The sequence below is a fragment of the Sinocyclocheilus grahami genome, unplaced genomic scaffold (assembly GCF_001515645.1).
Source record: "Sinocyclocheilus grahami isolate Dianchi unplaced genomic scaffold, SAMN03320097.WGS_v1.1 scaffold1585.1, whole genome shotgun sequence".
NCBI classification, from domain to species: domain Eukaryota; kingdom Metazoa; phylum Chordata; class Actinopteri; order Cypriniformes; family Cyprinidae; genus Sinocyclocheilus; species Sinocyclocheilus grahami.
In genome coordinates, this window is record NW_015506764.1 from 71,340 (window position 1) to 89,771 (window position 18,432).

General features: G+C 35.3%; 1 protein-coding gene across 2 annotated transcripts in view; it reads left to right on the forward strand.

Annotated features, from left to right (window-relative positions):
* LOC107571363 (rap guanine nucleotide exchange factor 5-like) overlaps nucleotides 1-18,432 on the forward strand; it is a 75,990-nt gene that overhangs the window by 27,409 nt on the left and 30,149 nt on the right. The window contains exons 7-11 of one of the 2 annotated variants that reach the window (XM_016257683.1): nucleotides 1,506-1,554; nucleotides 1,697-1,773; nucleotides 7,235-7,363; nucleotides 15,653-15,783; nucleotides 17,565-17,665. In XM_016257683.1, the coding sequence (XP_016113169.1) occupies nucleotides 1,506-1,554; nucleotides 1,697-1,773; nucleotides 7,235-7,363; nucleotides 15,653-15,783; nucleotides 17,565-17,665 (487 nt within the window). The remainder of the gene's footprint in view (nucleotides 1-1,505; nucleotides 1,555-1,696; nucleotides 1,774-7,234; nucleotides 7,364-15,652; nucleotides 15,784-17,564; nucleotides 17,666-18,432) is intronic. The other variant, XM_016257684.1, reaches the window with a different exon arrangement.

Below are 18,432 nucleotides of genomic sequence, written 5' to 3' on the forward strand. Positions count from 1 at the left end.
TAATATTTTAAACAAATATATTGAAATAAATATATTAGCTACAAATTGATTACGGTTTATGGACCCTTTTCACGTTCCCGGGTTTCTCAGCAGCGGAAGTCGTCATAGTTGGGTTAACTTCGAGAGCAGTGCATGGGAGAGTACCACAAATATATTTTTTTGCATTCCCAGCTGCTCAAATAGCAAAAGAAAAACCTCAAGATAGTGTTTTCACGATTTTCAATAAAAGGAAAAAAAATTGAGAGAGGCTGATAACGGCAGTCAGACGAGAGAACGATGTCAAATATACCGTCCCTCCCGTATGTAAAAAAAAATACAAATATGAAAACATTTCGAGGATTTACGAAGCTGATGACCGTCACAGTCTTGTGAAAAGGGTCCATTGTCATATTCCTTCAATTAATGAATTACTGTACTCATCTAATTCATCTGTCTTAATGGAAATGACTAATGATGAGGAACATGACTAATTTTAGTTTCTTTTGCATTACTTTTCCTCATTGTTTTATCTATTTGTGCTTTTCCTTTTAAATTTCTATTTGAATATAATTTTTAAAATGTTTGACCTAATTTGCACATGATACGTCTGTCCCTTTCTTAAAAAAATGAAAAAATAATTTGAAAACGTTCAATGATGAAATACAAAAGAGAGCTTTTCAATTATTTTTTTATGCCAGAAAATTTAATAAATAAATACAATTAAACGTTATAGATAGATAGGTGTGTTCAGATGGTATGTACGTGTAAACAAATATAATAAAATATAATATATTATATACATTTATTTATTCAAATAAATTAGTGCTGTCAAAAGATTAATCGCAATTAATTGCATCCAAAATAAAAGTTTTTTTACACAATATATATGTGTGTGTGTACTGTGTATATTTATTATGTATATACAAATACACACACATACAGTATATATTTATATTTATATAATTTATATTATATATAAATATATTTAATATGTAAACATAACATCTTTTTCTTAAACATATACATGCATGTGTGTCTATTTATATACACATAATAAATATACACAGTACACACACATATATATTATGTTAACAGAAACTTTTATTTTGGATGCGATTAATCATTTGACAGCACTAATATAAATATATTGCCTACTGATTACTGATTATGCCATTATTAAATAAATAAAAATAAAAATATGTGTTATGTATTAGCCCTGAAACATAATGCATTACCCTGTAAATCAGCCTGATTATTAGCTGCATCACTGGAACAATACATGTCAAATAAACACAGATGCTCAGCTTTGATAGTCTATACTGCGTTCTGATGATTCCTTGTGATATAGGTTACATGTCTAGCTGGTATCTGAGTGTTGAGTCAGTGTTCATCTCCACACAGCTGTCCTCCTCCAGTATCCCATGAGCCCCTGCTGTCTGCTGTCTTTGCTCTAGAGGTCCTCTGATGAGCTCTTCTGCATGCAGAATGAACCAAAGACACTGTGCTCTTGTGTGTTTTTACCTCAGGTGCAGAATGAACTCGCTGCTGCTCTCGCCAGGAAAGCCAAGAAGTCAAGTAAGATGCTTTTATACTTATAGCGGTCATATCAAACCATGTTTCTTCACTTAGTCAAGGTGTGTTTGCAACAGAACAACCATAATTGATTTATTTTTGATTTCACTGGTAATTGTCTGTGCACTTGTCATTTTTACTCTAGTGTCAGAAGACGAAAGCTCGGAGGCATCAGACGCTTCTCCTCAAGAACCGCTGAAGCCCACTGAAGACAGAAGCAAGGTAAACACACACAAATACATCTGACTTACTCTCAAAGATGCACTGCATACATTTATTCCTCATTCAAATATTTTACTCCTAAAGAAATAAAAGGTATGTTTTTCTTTAAATGTAAAGTGGTGATAAAAGTAACCATATAAAAGCTGATATATTTATTTGTTTGTTTATTTATCTAAAAGTTTTTTTTTTGGGACGTTTTGCCTTTATATAAAATCAATTTAGCTCAGATATATATTTAAAATAAATAAAAATGACTTGTTTGTTTGTTTTGTTAGGTAAATTAATCCAAAATAAATATTTAAAATATATATTAAAAATAAATTATTTTATTTTGTTTTATTTTATTTTATTTTAAAAGTTTATTCTGGCTATTTCACCTTTATTTAGATCTAATAAATGTAGGCCAAAATAAATATTTTAAATATATTTTAAAAACCAATTATTTTATTTTAATTTTATTTTTTTATTTTTTTATTCTGGCTATTTTGCCTTTATTTAGATATAATAAATGTAGCCCAAAATAAATATTTTTAATATATTTTAAAAATTATTATTATTATTTTTTTAAATTTTTTTTTATTATTATGGCTATTTTGCCTTTATGTAGATCTAATAAATGTAGCCCAAAATAAATATTTAAAGCAAACAAATAAATAAATAAATAACCCTACATTTATTTCCTTCTATCATCACTTTAAATCTATTTTTTTTAAAGTACCTTTTATTTCTTTAGCTATTATTAGGCTACTTATATCATCACTTTAAACATATTTAACACAGTATATCTTTGTCTTTATTTTTATGATTCTGTTTGATAAATGTTATAAATGACAACGTCTCTTGGTGGCCATTTTTACCTCACTTCCATAAAGCCTCAGTTATATTCTGATATTTTTGCATATTGAAAATATAGCTTGATCAGTGATATGGTGACTATGAATTACACTAGTTATGCAGCATGCTTCAGTTTAACATGCTAACATATATAATGCAGCAGGCAGGAAGTAAACCAACACACGTGTTACAACATGCCAAATGCCATAAATAAAAGGCAATGGGCAGACAAATGGACAGCAACATTAATAATGTAATACATTACATTTTCTCATAAAAAAATACATAAGGGAAATTGTGCAAATGGTCATTATAAAAAAAAAAAAAATGTGATGTGAAGTGGCTGCTTGGCAAATAAATAAATGGACATTAAATATTGTTCTGAGTTTAAATTATTATTTATTTTTTTACATGAACTTGTAAAACTATGTACAAAAATGTAAAAAAAAAAATGCTATTTCACTGCAAAAAAACGTTTTTAATAATTAAGCTTTTTATGTTTTTGAAAGAAGTCTCTTATTTATGTGATGAAAAATACAGTAATACTGTGAAATATTATTACAATTACAAAATAATCGTTTTCTATTTTAATAAAAAATCAGCATATTAGAATGATTTCTGAAGATCATGTGACACTGAAGACTGGAGTAATGCTGCTGAAAATACAGCTGCGCATCACAGAAATAAATTACATTTTAACAGATATTCACATAGAAAACATTAATTTGAAATCGTAAAAATATTTCACAATAATACTGTTTTTACTGTATTTTTAATCAAATAAATGCAGCCTTGGTGAGCAGAAGAGACTTACAAAAACATAAAAAATGTGTTCTCAAAAACACCTATAAAATGACATTCAGACATCTACAGATTGACGTTCCGGTGATTCATGGAGAGCAAGAGCGTCTTCATTCACTGTGAACTTGCTTTTCATGAGGTTTACATGCTTGTTTAGACATTTGTGGGCATATTTGAAAGTACATGAGATTACATGTGCAGTCATGTGTATTTCATAAAGCGAGTGTGAGTGTGTGTGTGTGTGTGTGTGTGTGTGTGTTAGAGAGGGAGTGGGCATCAGGAAGTAGTCAAGGTCTCTTTGTGTCTTCAAACGTAGGAAAGCTCTTACTCTGGATCTGAATGATTGATGGTCTGGTCTCAGAGTAACACACTAATGGTCTTGCGTAACTGTTGTTGACCAGCAGGAAGTTGCTGTGTGAGGGACAGGAAGTGTTGAGGTCGGTTTGCATCACCATATCAAGCTAATGAAGTTCACAGGGACTCACTGAGTGTGTGTGTGTGTTTGTGTGTGTGTGTGTGTGTGAGAGAGTGAGTGAGTGTGTGTGTCTCTCTCTGTGTCTCTGTGTGTGTGTGTCTCTCTCTCTCTGTGTTAGTGTGTGTGTGTGCGTGCGTGAGTGTGCATGCGTGAGTGTGTGTGTGTGTGTGTGTGTCAGTGTCAGTGTGTGTGTGTGTGTGTGTTGTGTGTGTGAGAGAGAGTGAGTGAGTGTGTGTGTTTCTCTCTGTGTCTGTGTGTGTGTGTGTGTTTGTGTGTCTCTCTCTCTGTGTTAGTGTGTGTGTGTGTGTGTGTGTGAGTGAGTGCATGCGTGAGTGTCTGTCTGTGTGTGTGTGAGAGAGAGTGAGTGAGTGAGTGTGTGTGTTTCTCTCTGTGCCTGTGTGTGTGTGTGTCTGTGTGTGTGTGTGTGTGTTTGTGTGTCTCTCTCTCTGTGTTTGTGTGTGTGTGTGTGTGTGTGAGTGAGTGCGTGCGTGAGTGTCTGTCTGTGTGTGTGTGGCTGTCTGTATGTGTGTGTGTGTGTGTGTGTGTGCGTGAGTGTCCGTCTGTGTGTGTGTGTGTGTGTGTGTGTGTGTGTCTGTCTGTCTGTGTGTGTGTGCGTGAGTGTCCGTCTGTGTGTGTCTGTCTGTGTGTGTGTGTGTGCAGGTGATGGTGATGGTGCTGGGGAATAAGTGTGACCTGCACGAGCGGAGGCAGGTGGATCAGGACGCGGCGCAGCAGTGGGCTCGTGGCGAGAAGCTCAAACTCTGGGAGGTGACGGTCACAGACAGAAGCTCTTTGATCGAGCCCTTCACCAGCCTCACCAGCCGCCTCACTCAGCCGCAGAGCAAGTCCGCCTTCCCTCTGCCCGGCCGCAAGAGCAAGGGCACCCCGTCCAGCGACATCTGAGCAGCTCACACTACCACACTGCGTGCGTGCGTGAGTGTGTGTATGTGTGTGAGTCTGTCTGTGTGTGTGTGTGTGTGTGTGTGTTGTGAAGCAGGCTGGGATCTGATTAGTTCTCTTCTGTGGTTAGTGGACGCTCATTAGCCCATAATTACAGTCAAGGTATTAACAGCTCTGTCTGGCTCTCGTTATCTCCTGCTCTGCAGTATCATCTGCCAGTGCTGCACATTCAGTTTCAGTCTCAAACTCCATATTCACGTTTAATGAAGACAATACGAGTCACACAGACCTGTTTGCATGCACCTCTTACTCGCTAGGGTTCTCCTGATATCTTAAGTGTGTCTTACTGAATGATATAGCAAAAATATACGAGACACAAAACTAAAGTATTACAATGCGATTCATGCTGTTTAAGTGTGTTGCTTCTTGATGAGCTGAATGTTGTGGCTGTTGTGTTCTTGCATTCATTCTTTATGGTTTACGCGAGGATATTATTGTTATATGAATTATTTTGTAAAAATAAATCTTTTTCACTTATTTAAATTATTTTAGTATTTTATTGTAATATTTTAAATATACATATAAAAGTATAATGTAAAAGTAATGGTTTAGAAAGTTTTTATTATTATTTATTTTAAATAAATACATGATAATTTTCATGCAAATTTGCAGGATACTTCTCGCTGTTCCATTAGTTCTTTTCAGTTCAACAAAGATATTATGTTTATTTAATTGTATTAGTAGTTATTCAACATTTTAAATAAATATTATTGTAAAAATAATTAGTTTGTATTAAATTAAATTAAAGTAAATATTTTTTATTTTATTTCAACTCTTTCAATTAATCAAAATTATTTTTATTTATTATTATTATTTAGCTAACTATAAGGCTTCTCTCAAAAATAGAGACAAAGCTTTATTGGCAGGATTATTCACATATAAAACTGTAAAATACAGTTGTAAAATACAAAAATACATTGACAGGCTGTAAAATACTAAAAGTACAGAAAAAGGCAATATTGAATACTGTGTTTGTACATTTTCTGAAGAATTGTGTTTTTAATTGATTCATATTTTGAATAAGCTTTCATTTTTAATATTTTCAGTTTTCATTGTAGTTATAGTAATTGTTACATGCTTTTTTCATTTCCTTGTTTTTTTGTTAATATTTCTATATAGCTTTAAGTTTTACTTTATTTGTTTTACATTCAGTATTTTTATCAATGCAAATAAGAATTTACAATTTAAAATAAACACAACATAAACTACCATTATAAGTTAATTAATATTTTGAATAAATCTTAATAAAACTTTTATTTTCAGTTTTGAGTTTAATTTGAGTTAAAAAAATTTTTTTTTAAATATTACTAGTTAAGTTTAATTTATTTTTATTTGAGTTAAATTTTTAGTTTTCATTCAGTTTTGAAGTTTGAAGGATCTTTGTTTATTTGTTTAATTTTAGTTACATTTGTAGTAATTTTGTGGTTTTGTCATTTTTATTAGTTTTATTAGTTCTTTTGTAGTTAAGTTTTATTATTTTTTTTATTTCAGTTTTGGTTTAGTTTTAGTTTTTATTTATTTCCAATTAGTGCTTTAGCTTAAAGGGGTCATGCTGCTAAAAAGAACATTATTTTGTGTATTTGGTGTAATGAAATGTTTATGCGGTTTAAAGTTAAAAAAACACATTATTTTCCACATACTGTACATTATTGTTTCTCCTCTATGCCCCGTCTTTCTGAAACACGTCGATTTTTACAAAGCTCATCGGTCTGAAAAGCGAGGTGTGCTGTGATTGGTCAGCTATCCAGTGCGTTGTGATTGGCCGAATACCTCAAGCGTGAGACGGAAATGTTACGCCCCTCACCATACTGTGATACCTTGTCCCGGCCGGAGTGACGACACAAAAACATGAAAACCCATTATAAACGAGGCATTTGCTGCATCCAGTGGGGATATTTCAGTTACTTGGCAAGGAAGCATTTTTTATTTTTGTTTACTCTAAGTTGTTCATCTATTGTTTATATTTTATTTAAAGTCAGCTTTATTTCAGCTTTATTTATGTTTTTGATCATTTTAGTTTGTTTTATCTCATTTTATAATGACAACAATATTGGTGTTTGTTTGTACAAAATGCTAAAATAGTTGTTTTTCCACAACAAATAAATACAAAGTATGTTTACAAGTAGTAAAGCACCCAAAGTCTCTCTCGTTCTCTAAGGTGTACTGTAGATGCTGTCAATCATCTGTCTCCGCCTCTGGTGGGCGGAGCCACACAGGCACGCCCCTCCCCCTCTGTCCCTCAAACACACTCTCAATGCGTTCCGAGTCTCTTCCAGAGGAAAGTGACTCACGCAGATGAACGAGCGAGAGCATGGATGTGTGTTCTCCGTGTCTCTGGCAGTAACTGTGATGTCGTGGGACTGTGGATTGAAGTATCTGTTTTCTCTGCAGCAGGCGGGCGTCTGTGGCCTCCGGGCTCCAGATGACCTCTCGCGGATGGAGATGGTCCAGCGGCTGGCCAAAGACGGCTATCGGTTCCTCCAGAACCAGAACTACCGGCTCCCGGACCGCTCCGCTCAGGTAGGACAGCCCTCGCTCGCACCTGAGCCTGTTGGCATGGCGACAGCAGGTCAGGGGTCACATGAGGAGGTCAGGTGAGGAAACTCACCGGATAGCAACCTGTTGAGGTGTTTCTAAAACACTTCTGGAGTCCTGCTTTCTGAAGAACCAGAGAGAGTTGTATAAGCTGATGTCACAGGAGAATAATCTTATGTCTTTGATGACTGATTTTTTGGCACAATTATGGCAAAATGCCATTAGTTTTGATTGAAAATGGGTTTAGTCAAGCATAGAGCTTTTGTTCTGAAAGAGAGAACACCAACTGCTTTGCATTAAAGTAATGTTCTCCATGTCTCCTGATAGCGATACAGTTCTCCAGATCCGTCGCTGTTATTGGAGTCACATTATACATCTCATGTTTGATTTGGACAGAAGTGTTGCATTGCTTCTTTTCCCTCTTCATGACCGTGTGGTTTCAGGCCTTACGTAAACCAGGATGATGTCTGGAGACGCGGAGACTCCAGTTTTACTTAAGTCTCTTCTCACCAAGGCTGCATTTATTTGATCAAAAATACAGTTTAAATATTATTACAGTTTAAAATAACGTGTTTTCTGTGTGAATAAATGTTAAAATGTAATTTATTTCTGTGATGCGCAGCTGTATTTTCAGCATCATTACTCCAGTCTTCGGTGTCACATGATCTTCAGAAATCATTCAGAATCCTTCAGAAAGCATTTATTTGAAATATAATGTTAATTATATATTTTGTAATATTATATTTGTAATGTCTTGTAATATTATATTATATAGTGTAAATTGTAACATTATATTATATATACATTATATTATAATGCATCCTTGCCGAATAAAAGTATTTATTTCTTTCAAAAAATATTCTAAATGAATAAAATGTAAGACTGAGAGGAAGACGAGAGCAGAGGTAACGTCCTGGAGAAGCAGAGATGGGCTTTTCCTACAGGAACTGGAGGATGGGAAGGTCTGATGTGGTTACGATATAATCTGCTTTAGCTGCTGGTTCTGGGTTCTGAGCGCTGAACCCTCATTATCTCTGAAATACTTCACTCTGATTGGTCAGTCTCGTCATTCTGTGGTTAAATATGACGCCAAACAGTATAATCGACTTTCCTGTTGCACACTCTCACACACACACTCACACATACACACTCACACACACTATCGCTCTATGTGCAGAAACGCAGGAAGGAAACACTGAGTGCTTCCTCTTGGCTTTCCTGTGCTCTCTGTGCTGAGGTCTCTAGACTCGATCTCCACCCAGCGTGAGAACCAACCTCAACCCCTGACCCACAGGACAGGTGGAGACTTAAACACACACCTCTGTCCCGCTGATCCTCCACATCTGTCATTATCTGAGCAATGCACTCTGTAGTTTAATGCAACCGCTTAGCTAGTGACTCTTTCTTAGAAAAAAAAGAAGAAATTATGCATATGAAGCATTAAAAAATGATTTATAAATTAAATAATAAATAAACATTTTTATTTGTAATGTTTTTGAAAGAGTCTCTTCTCACCAAGGCTGCATTTATTTGATCAAAAATACAGTTTAAATATTATTACAGTTTAAAATAACGTGTTTTCTGTGTGAATAAATGTTAAAATGTAATTTATTTCTGTGATGCGCAGCTGTATTTTCAGCATCATTACTCCAGTCTTCGGTGTCACATGATCTTCAGAAATCATTCAGAATCCTTCAGAAAGCATTTATTTGAAATATAATGTTAATTATATATTTTGTAATATTATATTTGTAATGTCTTGTAATATTATATTATATAGTGTAAATTGTAACATTATATTATATATACATTATATTATAATGCATCCTTGCCGAATAAAAGTATTTATTTCTTTCAAAAAATATTCTAAATGAATAAAATGTAAGACTGAGAGGAAGACGAGAGCAGAGGTAACGTCCTGGAGAAGCAGAGATGGGCTTTTCCTACAGGAACTGGAGGATGGGAAGGTCTGATGTGGTTATGATATAATCTGCTTTAGCTGCTGGTTCTGGGTTCTGAGCGCTGAACCCTCATTATCTCTGAAATACTTCACTGTGATTGGTCAGTCTCGTCATTCTGTGGTTAAATATGACGCCAAACAGTATAATCGACTTTCCTGTTGCATCTTCAGTCCAGATTCATCCTCACAGGCATGCTTTATTTTTATTTTATTATTGTGTCCCTGCAGATCCTGTGAGACTCATTCAAACATTCACAATGTACCGCTTCTGTTACATAACGCTCTCACTGCCAGCTATTTCAAAATGAGCACACATAATAGTTGATTTTGGAAACTGCAGATAAACTGTTTGTTATTGTTTGCATCGCCAACATTTTTTCCCAGCAGCCTCTGGCCTGCTGTTCGCAAATGTAGGTGTTTTTCTGTGGAATTGCGTAACTGCAGTAAAATCTCATTAGTGTTGTTTTTTATAAGCACATTTGCAGGGAGAGCAGCGCAGACTCCATCTGATATCCGCGCTTGTTTCGGAGCGTCTCGGGAATGTTTGGGAAACACTCCGCGTTTGTTCCGGTTTGAGTCATTTGCGGTCAGACCGGAAGTATTTTTGGAATCTTCAGGAGTTTTTTTTTGGAATTTGAATTCTGGGTGAAGTAACAGTGAATTCCGAGGAGGTCGTGACCTTTGTTAGGGGGCCAGAGGTCATGTTTGTGTCTGTCTGGATGTAGATAATCCATCTGTTTCCCGTCCCGGCGGGCTGGTGATTGACAGACGACTCCTGCGGCGGCCCAGCATCCTGTGCGCCGCGGGAGGGCGGCTGAAGTGACCAATCATCGCTCACTGTCTCTCTCGACTGAAGGTGATGGAAGAGAGTTTGAGCTGCTGACGGATATTGTATATTTTAGTGAACATGTTCCAGAACATTTTGTCCAGGGTTTGGAAGCCTGTGGGCGGTTTGAGCGTCGATAGCAATGGGCTGTTGTCATTTCTTACGTTTCACAGATTTTGACTGCATGAAATGCTTGCTGCTTCATGTTGACGTATTTCTTGATGAGGAAAGGAAGTTGGGTTTGAATGTATTCGAAGGACTTGTTCTGTGTTTAAAATGGCTAATAATGTTTCGTTTACATCACAGATGCCAAAACTATAACACAACTAAAGTGAAGCTGATAAAACCTGTTAGGAATAGGAAACATCATTTTTTAAATTCAAGTCACCATAAATTAAGTTTGGTACAAGAAACATTATATTTATGAAAATAGTGACTGAATGTATTACATTTTAAAGGTCTTATTTTCTTATTTTCTTAAAAAAAATGTCAGTATGAAATATGACCCAGGTATTTGTTTAAGAGCTACACATTTTAAATTTTTGTAGTATAAATATATATATATTGTTTTGTGTTTAAGAAATGGATACTTTTAATTCAACAAAGATGCATTAAACTGATCAAAAGTGACAGTAAAAACATTTATAATGTTAGAAAAGGTTTCTATTTCTAATAAATGCTGTTCTTTTGAACTTTCTATTCATCTGTGAATCTTAAAAAATAAAATATATCAGAGTTTCCACAAAAATATGAAGCAGCACAACTGTTTCCAACACTGATAATAATCAGAAATGTTTCTTGAGCAGCATATTAGAATGATTTCTGAAGATCATGTGACACTGAAGACTGATGCTGAAAATTCAGCTGCGCATCACAGAAATAAATTACATTTGAACAGATATTCACATAGAAAGCAGCTATTTTAAATTGGCAAAATATTTCACAATTTTACTGTTTTTACTGTATTTTTGATCAAATAAATGCAGCCTTGGTGAGCAGAAGAGCCTTCTTTCAAAAAATTACAAAATCTTACAGACCCCAAATTTTTGAACGGTCATGTAGATGCACTCAAAGCTAATGAACATCGACTAAAAGCCACAAAATTTCCATTTTAATTGAATTCAGTCTTTATGTTGGAGTCATTCATCATCACATTCTCATTTCTTTCGAAACCGTGTTAAACTTACACCCTTGCAGGAGTTCAGATGACCTGCATTACAGCGTGTCATCACCTGTCTGACTCCGCCCACCTGCTCCCAGACAGACAGACTCAGACGTGTGGGCGGAGCTTGTGACCTCCCTCACCTGTGAAGGTGTTCAGTCAGAGAATGAGTCAGGCCAGAGGATGCTCACAGACACGTCTGTTTTTAATGAGAGTCCTGTTTTAATGTTGTGACTCAAACTGCAGCTGTTCGTTTTGATCACACCAGTATTTACAGACATCTGGACAGCTGTCATTTCTAAATTTACCTGTTGTCATTGTGATTTATTTGCACAGTATATTTTTGTGTAGCTTACAAATGTTTCAGTATTAATATTTATGTGTTCGCTTTGAAATTACCGTTTTCAGAGCAGTATTATTTCATTAAAAAACTGTAAATATAAACACTACCAATTCAAATATGGGGTTCTTTTTAAAGAAATTAATACTTTCATTCAATAAGGACGCATTAAATTGATCAAACGTGACGGTAAAGACGTTTATAATGTTATAAAAGATTTCTATTTCAAGTAAGTGCTGTTCTTTTGAACTTTCTATTCATCTGTGAATCTTAAAAAATAAAATGTATCACAGTTTCCACAAAAATATGAAGCAGCACAACTGTTTCCAACACTGATAATAATCAGAAATGTTTCTTGAGCAGCATATTAGAATGATTTCTGAAGATCATGTGACACTGAAGACTGATGCTGAAAATTCAGCTGCGCATCACAGAAATAAATTACATTTGAACAGATATTCACATAGAAAGCAGCTATTTTAAATTGGCAAAATATTTCACAATTTTACTGTTTTTACTGTATTTTTGATCAAATAAATGCAGCCTTGGTGAGCAGAAGAGCCTTCTTTCAAAAAATTACAAAATCTTACAGACCCCAAATTTTTGAACGGTCATGTAGATGCACTCAAAGCTAATGAACATCGACTAAAAGCCACAAAATTTCCATTTTAATTGAATTCAGTCTTTATGTTGGAGTCATTCATCATCACATTCTCATTTCTTTCGAAACCGTGTTAAACTTACACCCTTGCAGGAGTTCAGATGACCTGCATTACAGCGTGTCATCACCTGTCTGACTCCGCCCACCTGCTCCCAGACAGACAGACTCAGACGTGTGGGCGGAGCTTGTGACCTCCCTCACCTGTGAAGGTGTTCAGTCAGAGAATGAGTCAGGCCAGAGGATGCTCACAGACACGTCTGTTTTTAATGAGAGTCCTGTTTTAATGTTGTGACTCAAACTGCAGCTGTTCGTTTTGATCACACCAGTATTTACAGACATCTGGACAGCTGTCATTTCTAAATTTACCTGTTGTCATTGTGATTTATTTGCACAGTATATTTTTGTGTAGCTTACAAATGTTTCAGTATTAATATTTATGTGTTCGCTTTGAAATTACCGTTTTCAGAGCAGTATTATTTCATTAAAAAACTGTAAATATAAACACTACCAATTCAAATATGGGGTTCTTTTTAAAGAAATTAATACTTTCATTCAATAAGGACGCATTAAATTGATCAAACGTGACGGTAAAGACGTTTATAATGTTATAAAAGATTTCTATTTCAAGTAAGTGCTGTTCTTTTGAACTTTCTATTCATCTGTGAATCCTGAAAAATAAAATGTATCAAAGATTCCACAAACATATGAAGCAGCATTGATAATAATGATGCTGAAAATTCAGCTTTGATCACAGCAATAAATTACAGTTTAACAGATATTCACATAGAACACAGCTATTTTAAATTGAAATACTTTTTGATGTTTTTACTGTATTTTTAATCAAATGCAGTCTTGGTGAGCAGAAGAGAAATCTTAAACTTTTCAACAGTAGTGTATGCAGATAAGTGCTGTTTATGTAGTGGTATATTAATGTATATAAATGAAAATGATTAAATCATTGTGTGAAGTAAAAACTTATTTTCACATAGATTTTTACTGTATTTTACTTTTTTGCATTAGTCTTTTGTTTACTTAAAATGATGTGCGCTGATGAATCAGATGTTCAAGATGTCGCTTGATTTAATTGCAAAATTATTGTGATTATATGTGATTATTCAACATGTCGCAGAACAGGTTTTTTAATAGTCTTCAGTGTATAGTATTTGAAGTATCTGCACCTGCAGGCCACATTAAGTCTGTGATGCAAGCCGGATTTCAAACACAAAGCCTTCTGATGCCACGGATGTGCGTCTTTCTTTTGTGCAACAAACCGCTGTGCATCTGAATGTGTGTGTCGTGATTCTCACCTGTGTGGCAGGTGTGTGTGTGTGTGAGAGACGTCTCAGATATTCCTAATCCCTTTCCTGTCTTTTATCTTCCTCAAACGCTGCTGTCCAGACTCGTCTGAAACATACACAAACACGTCAGGTGTGTGACTGAAACGCTGTTCAGAGCATCAGCAAACACTGATTGAGTTAGCCTTTGATTCATTTGTAAATGCATAGGATCATTTAGCAAGAATTGATTTCAAGTTCATTTGATATTTGTAAGAGGAACAGGCCGAATTGATTCTGAGTGTAATGACTCTCATTTCTCCCTAATGACGTGCTGCTTAATTGAAACTGAAAGTGAGAGTTTGAGTGTGACAGAAATGCATGTGGAAACTTGCCGGGTTTGGCGACAGAAATACACGCTGTGATATATTTGCATGCAAACCTGATTATTTTCCACATACTGTACATTATTGTTTCTCCTCTATCACCCGCCTTTCTGAAATGCGCCGATTTTTACAAAGCTCATCGGCCTAAAAGCGAGGTGTGCTGTGATTGGCCAGCTATCCAGTGCGTTGTGATTGGATGAATTCCTCAAGCATGTGATGGAAATGTTACGCCCCTTACCATACTGTGATGCCGTGTCCGGCCGGAGCGATGATTCAAAAACATGAAAGCGCATTATAAACGAGGCATTCGTTGCATCCAGTGGGGACATAATTATGGATTATAATGACTTATACTGTCTTTAAATAGATAAAATATAAAAACTCTTTAAATATAAAAGACGTACTTACAGTCTTTGAGTCAGAACAGCCGGCATTGTAGTCTACTCTCCCAGGATCAGGAAACAGTCCTCCATAAAATGCGCTGCACACATCTGAATATTTGGGTTGAACTGTTCTGGAACAGTGTTGTAAATACAACTTAACCACTGATTTCTAGTCGTGTGTTTAATTGGAGTGGAAGTTTGGTCGAGGCAGACTATAATTTCTTACATTATGAATTATTCATGATTGATTCATTCATTTGAGTTGATTCAGTTGATTCAGTTCACATAGCCAGACTACACGATGACAGATTGTTCATTTGTTAATGAATTATTTCTCCATGGTCTATTTAAGTAAGATAACTGTTTTGATGTGTAATTGTGTCGTTGTTGTTGTTTTATTTATTTATTTATTTTTCATTTTTGGTGTCAGTCAGTAAGTGAAACTCCAGAAATTACAAAAAAATGTATCATAAAAGCACCAGGAAAGTATCGTTCATATGACTTGTGTGCTTTATTCCAAGTCTTCAAGCAACAAACAAGTTGAACTTTAAGTCGCTGTTCACTGAAGATCTTAATATTCATTCTAGTTTTTCTTAGCATATTCATGAGCAGTTATGAATTATTCATGAATGATGTGAAAGATATTTCTTTAATGTCTATTTAAGTAAGATAACCATTGTGTTTAGATTTTTTCATTGTTGCTGTGAATCAGTAAGTGATTTGGTTCTCTGTCTCTTAGACACTTTGCTGCCAAAGTCTTTGTATTGTATTGTATGACAAACATGTTGAATTTTAAGTCACTATTCACCGAAGATCTTAATATTTGCCCTAGTTTCTTTTGGAATGTTCAGGAGAAGTAATTATGAGTAAATCATGAATGATTCGTTCTTTTGAGTCAAATATTGAATCAATTGATTCAGTTTAAATAGCCAGTCTAAATGATGACAGAATGTTCATTTTTTGAATGAACTATTTCTTCAGTATCTATTTAAGTAAGATAACATTGTGTTTTGATGTGTTTTTTTAAATGGTGTTTACTGAAGATCTTGATATTCATTCTAGTTTTTCTTAACATATTCATGAGTATTATGAACGATTCATGAATGACTCATTCTTTTGAGTTGATTCAGTTCACATAGCCAGTCTAAATGACAGAATGTTCATTTGTTTGAATGAATTTCTTCAGTGTCTATTTCAGTAAGATTGAAGGCATTGTGTTTTGATGTGTAACAATTTTTTGCTGTGACTCAGTGAGTGATTCGGTTGTGTGTCGTTCTCTCAGGTGCAGGGCGAGGGCGTTGTGCGCGTCTGTCTGAAGGAGAGGGGTCAAGACGTGCTGGTTCTCCAGAGAGTCCCGTCAGATCCAGCGTCTCCGCAAACAGCCGGAGTCAAAGATGAGGACAGCGATAAGAGGTGAGGCCACGCCCCTTTACATAGCTCCTCCTCTTTCTTTACATATCCTTAAGCTCCGCCCCTCCTCCAATCACTCTCTCTCTCTCAAGTTCAAGTTGCTTTATTGGCATGACATTTGTGTTACAGTATTGCCAAAGCATTTTAGATGTGTAAAATACAGAATATTTTACACCACCAAAGTAATAAAGGAGACAATAAATGAGTAATAAATGAGAGAAAATAAATACAATAAAATAAATAATGACAGCATCAGACAGTATTTCTAATATTAATTATAATAATTACAATTATATACAATGAAGGATGTCAAATAAAGCAAATGGATTAGTGCTGTCAAACGATTAATCGCGATTAATTGCATCCGAAATAAAAGTTTGTTTACAATATATATGTGTGTGTACTGTATGTATTATGTATATATAAAGACACACACATACAGTATATATTTAGAAAATATTTACATGTATTTACGTATTTATATTCATATAATTGATATTATATATAAATATATTTAAAATATAAACATAACATATTTTTCTGAAATATATACATGCATGTGTATTTATATATACATAATAAATATGAACAATATACACATATATTATGTAAACAAAAACTTTTATTTTGGATGCGATTAATTGCGATTAATCGTTAGACAGCACTAAAATGAATACAATTAATTAACCATTTTGTATGGTGTATACATATTTTGCAGCTAGTTTGACTGCCATGTCAAATGATTTTTTATGTCTTACTTTCTCTATTTCTAAGTCATGGTCACTGAGTCGATATTTTGAAAGGAGTTGAAGAGGTCATTTGCAAAAACAGATAACTGCGTTTTTAACAATTTTCAAAAATCATGTTTTTTCATTGTGCATTCGAATGAATCTCAATCAAACTGCAGTCGGGTATTTTGATTAGGCAAAAAATAAGTAAAAAATACAGCTAACTAACACAATAAAACACAATAAAAAAAAAAGAAAATTAAATCTGTTTTTGCAAATAAACTCCTCATTTGACTTTCTTTTAATTGTTTGAGTGATAAGTCATATTTGCCAGTTTGGTGGTTCTATTTAGGGCTGAATAACACTGGAGTTTGGTTTGGAGGTCAAATATGTTTTTGTTTTTTTAACAAAAAATTTTGTTCAATTATACTTCAGATTTTTGTCAATTTCTTTATGAATGTTTGGGTTGTGGGTGGAGTCCTTCTCTCTCTCTCTCTCTCTCTCTCTTTCTCTCTCTCTCTCTCTCTCTCTCTCTCTCTCTCTCTCTCAAACACGTTCCTGACGTTTTCTTCCTCATTACAGCTTGAGCAGGAACCACTGACAGCCTAAAACTTGCCTGTGCATGTAAACATGAATTCTTAGTTGGTGTTTGTGTGCAAATCTGTGTGTTTTGCTGCATCGGCCGTGTTTGTCAGGCTGGTGTGAGTTTATCCAGCAGCTCAGGGGGAGTCGATCGTCCCTGTAGCCTGGGATCAGACCACCACGCTGGGCATGACGCAGCTCGCAGCTGCCTGGAATGGACCGGCAGTCTTTCCTCAAACTCAGACCCGTCACACTGGTGCAGGCAGAGGAGGATGACTGTGATGATGAAGACTGGGAGTACAGCAACAGTCTGGAGGTTGAGGATGAAATGCCCACGTTTGACATTCCTCATTTTCGTTACATTGACGAGGATGAGGATGATGGTTATGCTATTAACAGCGGCTCCTGCTCGACGTGTTCCTCCTCTGAGGACGAGTATCCATCCGACTCTTCCTCTTCTGCTCTGTCCCGCAGGTACGTGGTGGTGTCCGGGACGCCCCAGAAGATCCTGGAGCACCTGCTGAGTGACCTGCGTCTGGACGAGCAGCAGGGGGCGACGGAGAGCAAAGAGGCAGGTGAGTGACTCCAGCCACAGCATTGAGTGAAAATCTGATTTGCATTTGTGTGTTTGAAACACATTTGTGACCCTGGAGCACAAAAGCAGTCTTAAGTCGCTGGGGTATATTTGTAGCAATAGCCAAAAATACATTGTATGGGTCAAAGTTATTGATTTTTCTTTTATGCCAAAAATCATTAGGATATTAAGTAAAGATCATGTTCCATGAAGATATTTTGTAAATTTCCTACTGTAAATATATCAAAACTTCATTTTTGATTAGTAATATGCATTGCTAAGAACTTCATTTGGACAACTTTAAAGGCGATTTTATGAATATTTGGATTTTTTGGCACCCTCAGATTCCAGATTTTCAAATAGTTGTATCTCTTGGTTTTGTGGTCCACAGTCACATTTTACCTCCATGATCTGAAGCAGTTTACTGTGAAACTATAGCAGATCATAATGTATTTAAATTAATCAGAATTTGATTAGTTTGATGTGGATAGTTTATGATGATACTATAAACAATGCATAATAAGGAAAGCTTTGCTATTACTGCTGCTAATAGTTATAACAGTAATAGTAATAGTAATAGTAAACGGTAACAACCAATCACAGCGCACCATTCCACGCACTGTAAACGGTAACAACCAATCACAGCGCACCATTCCACGCACTGTAAACGGTAACAACCAATCACAGCGCACCATTCCACGCACTGTAAACGGTAACAACCAATCACAGCGCACCATTCCACGCAGTGTAAACGGTAACAACCAATCA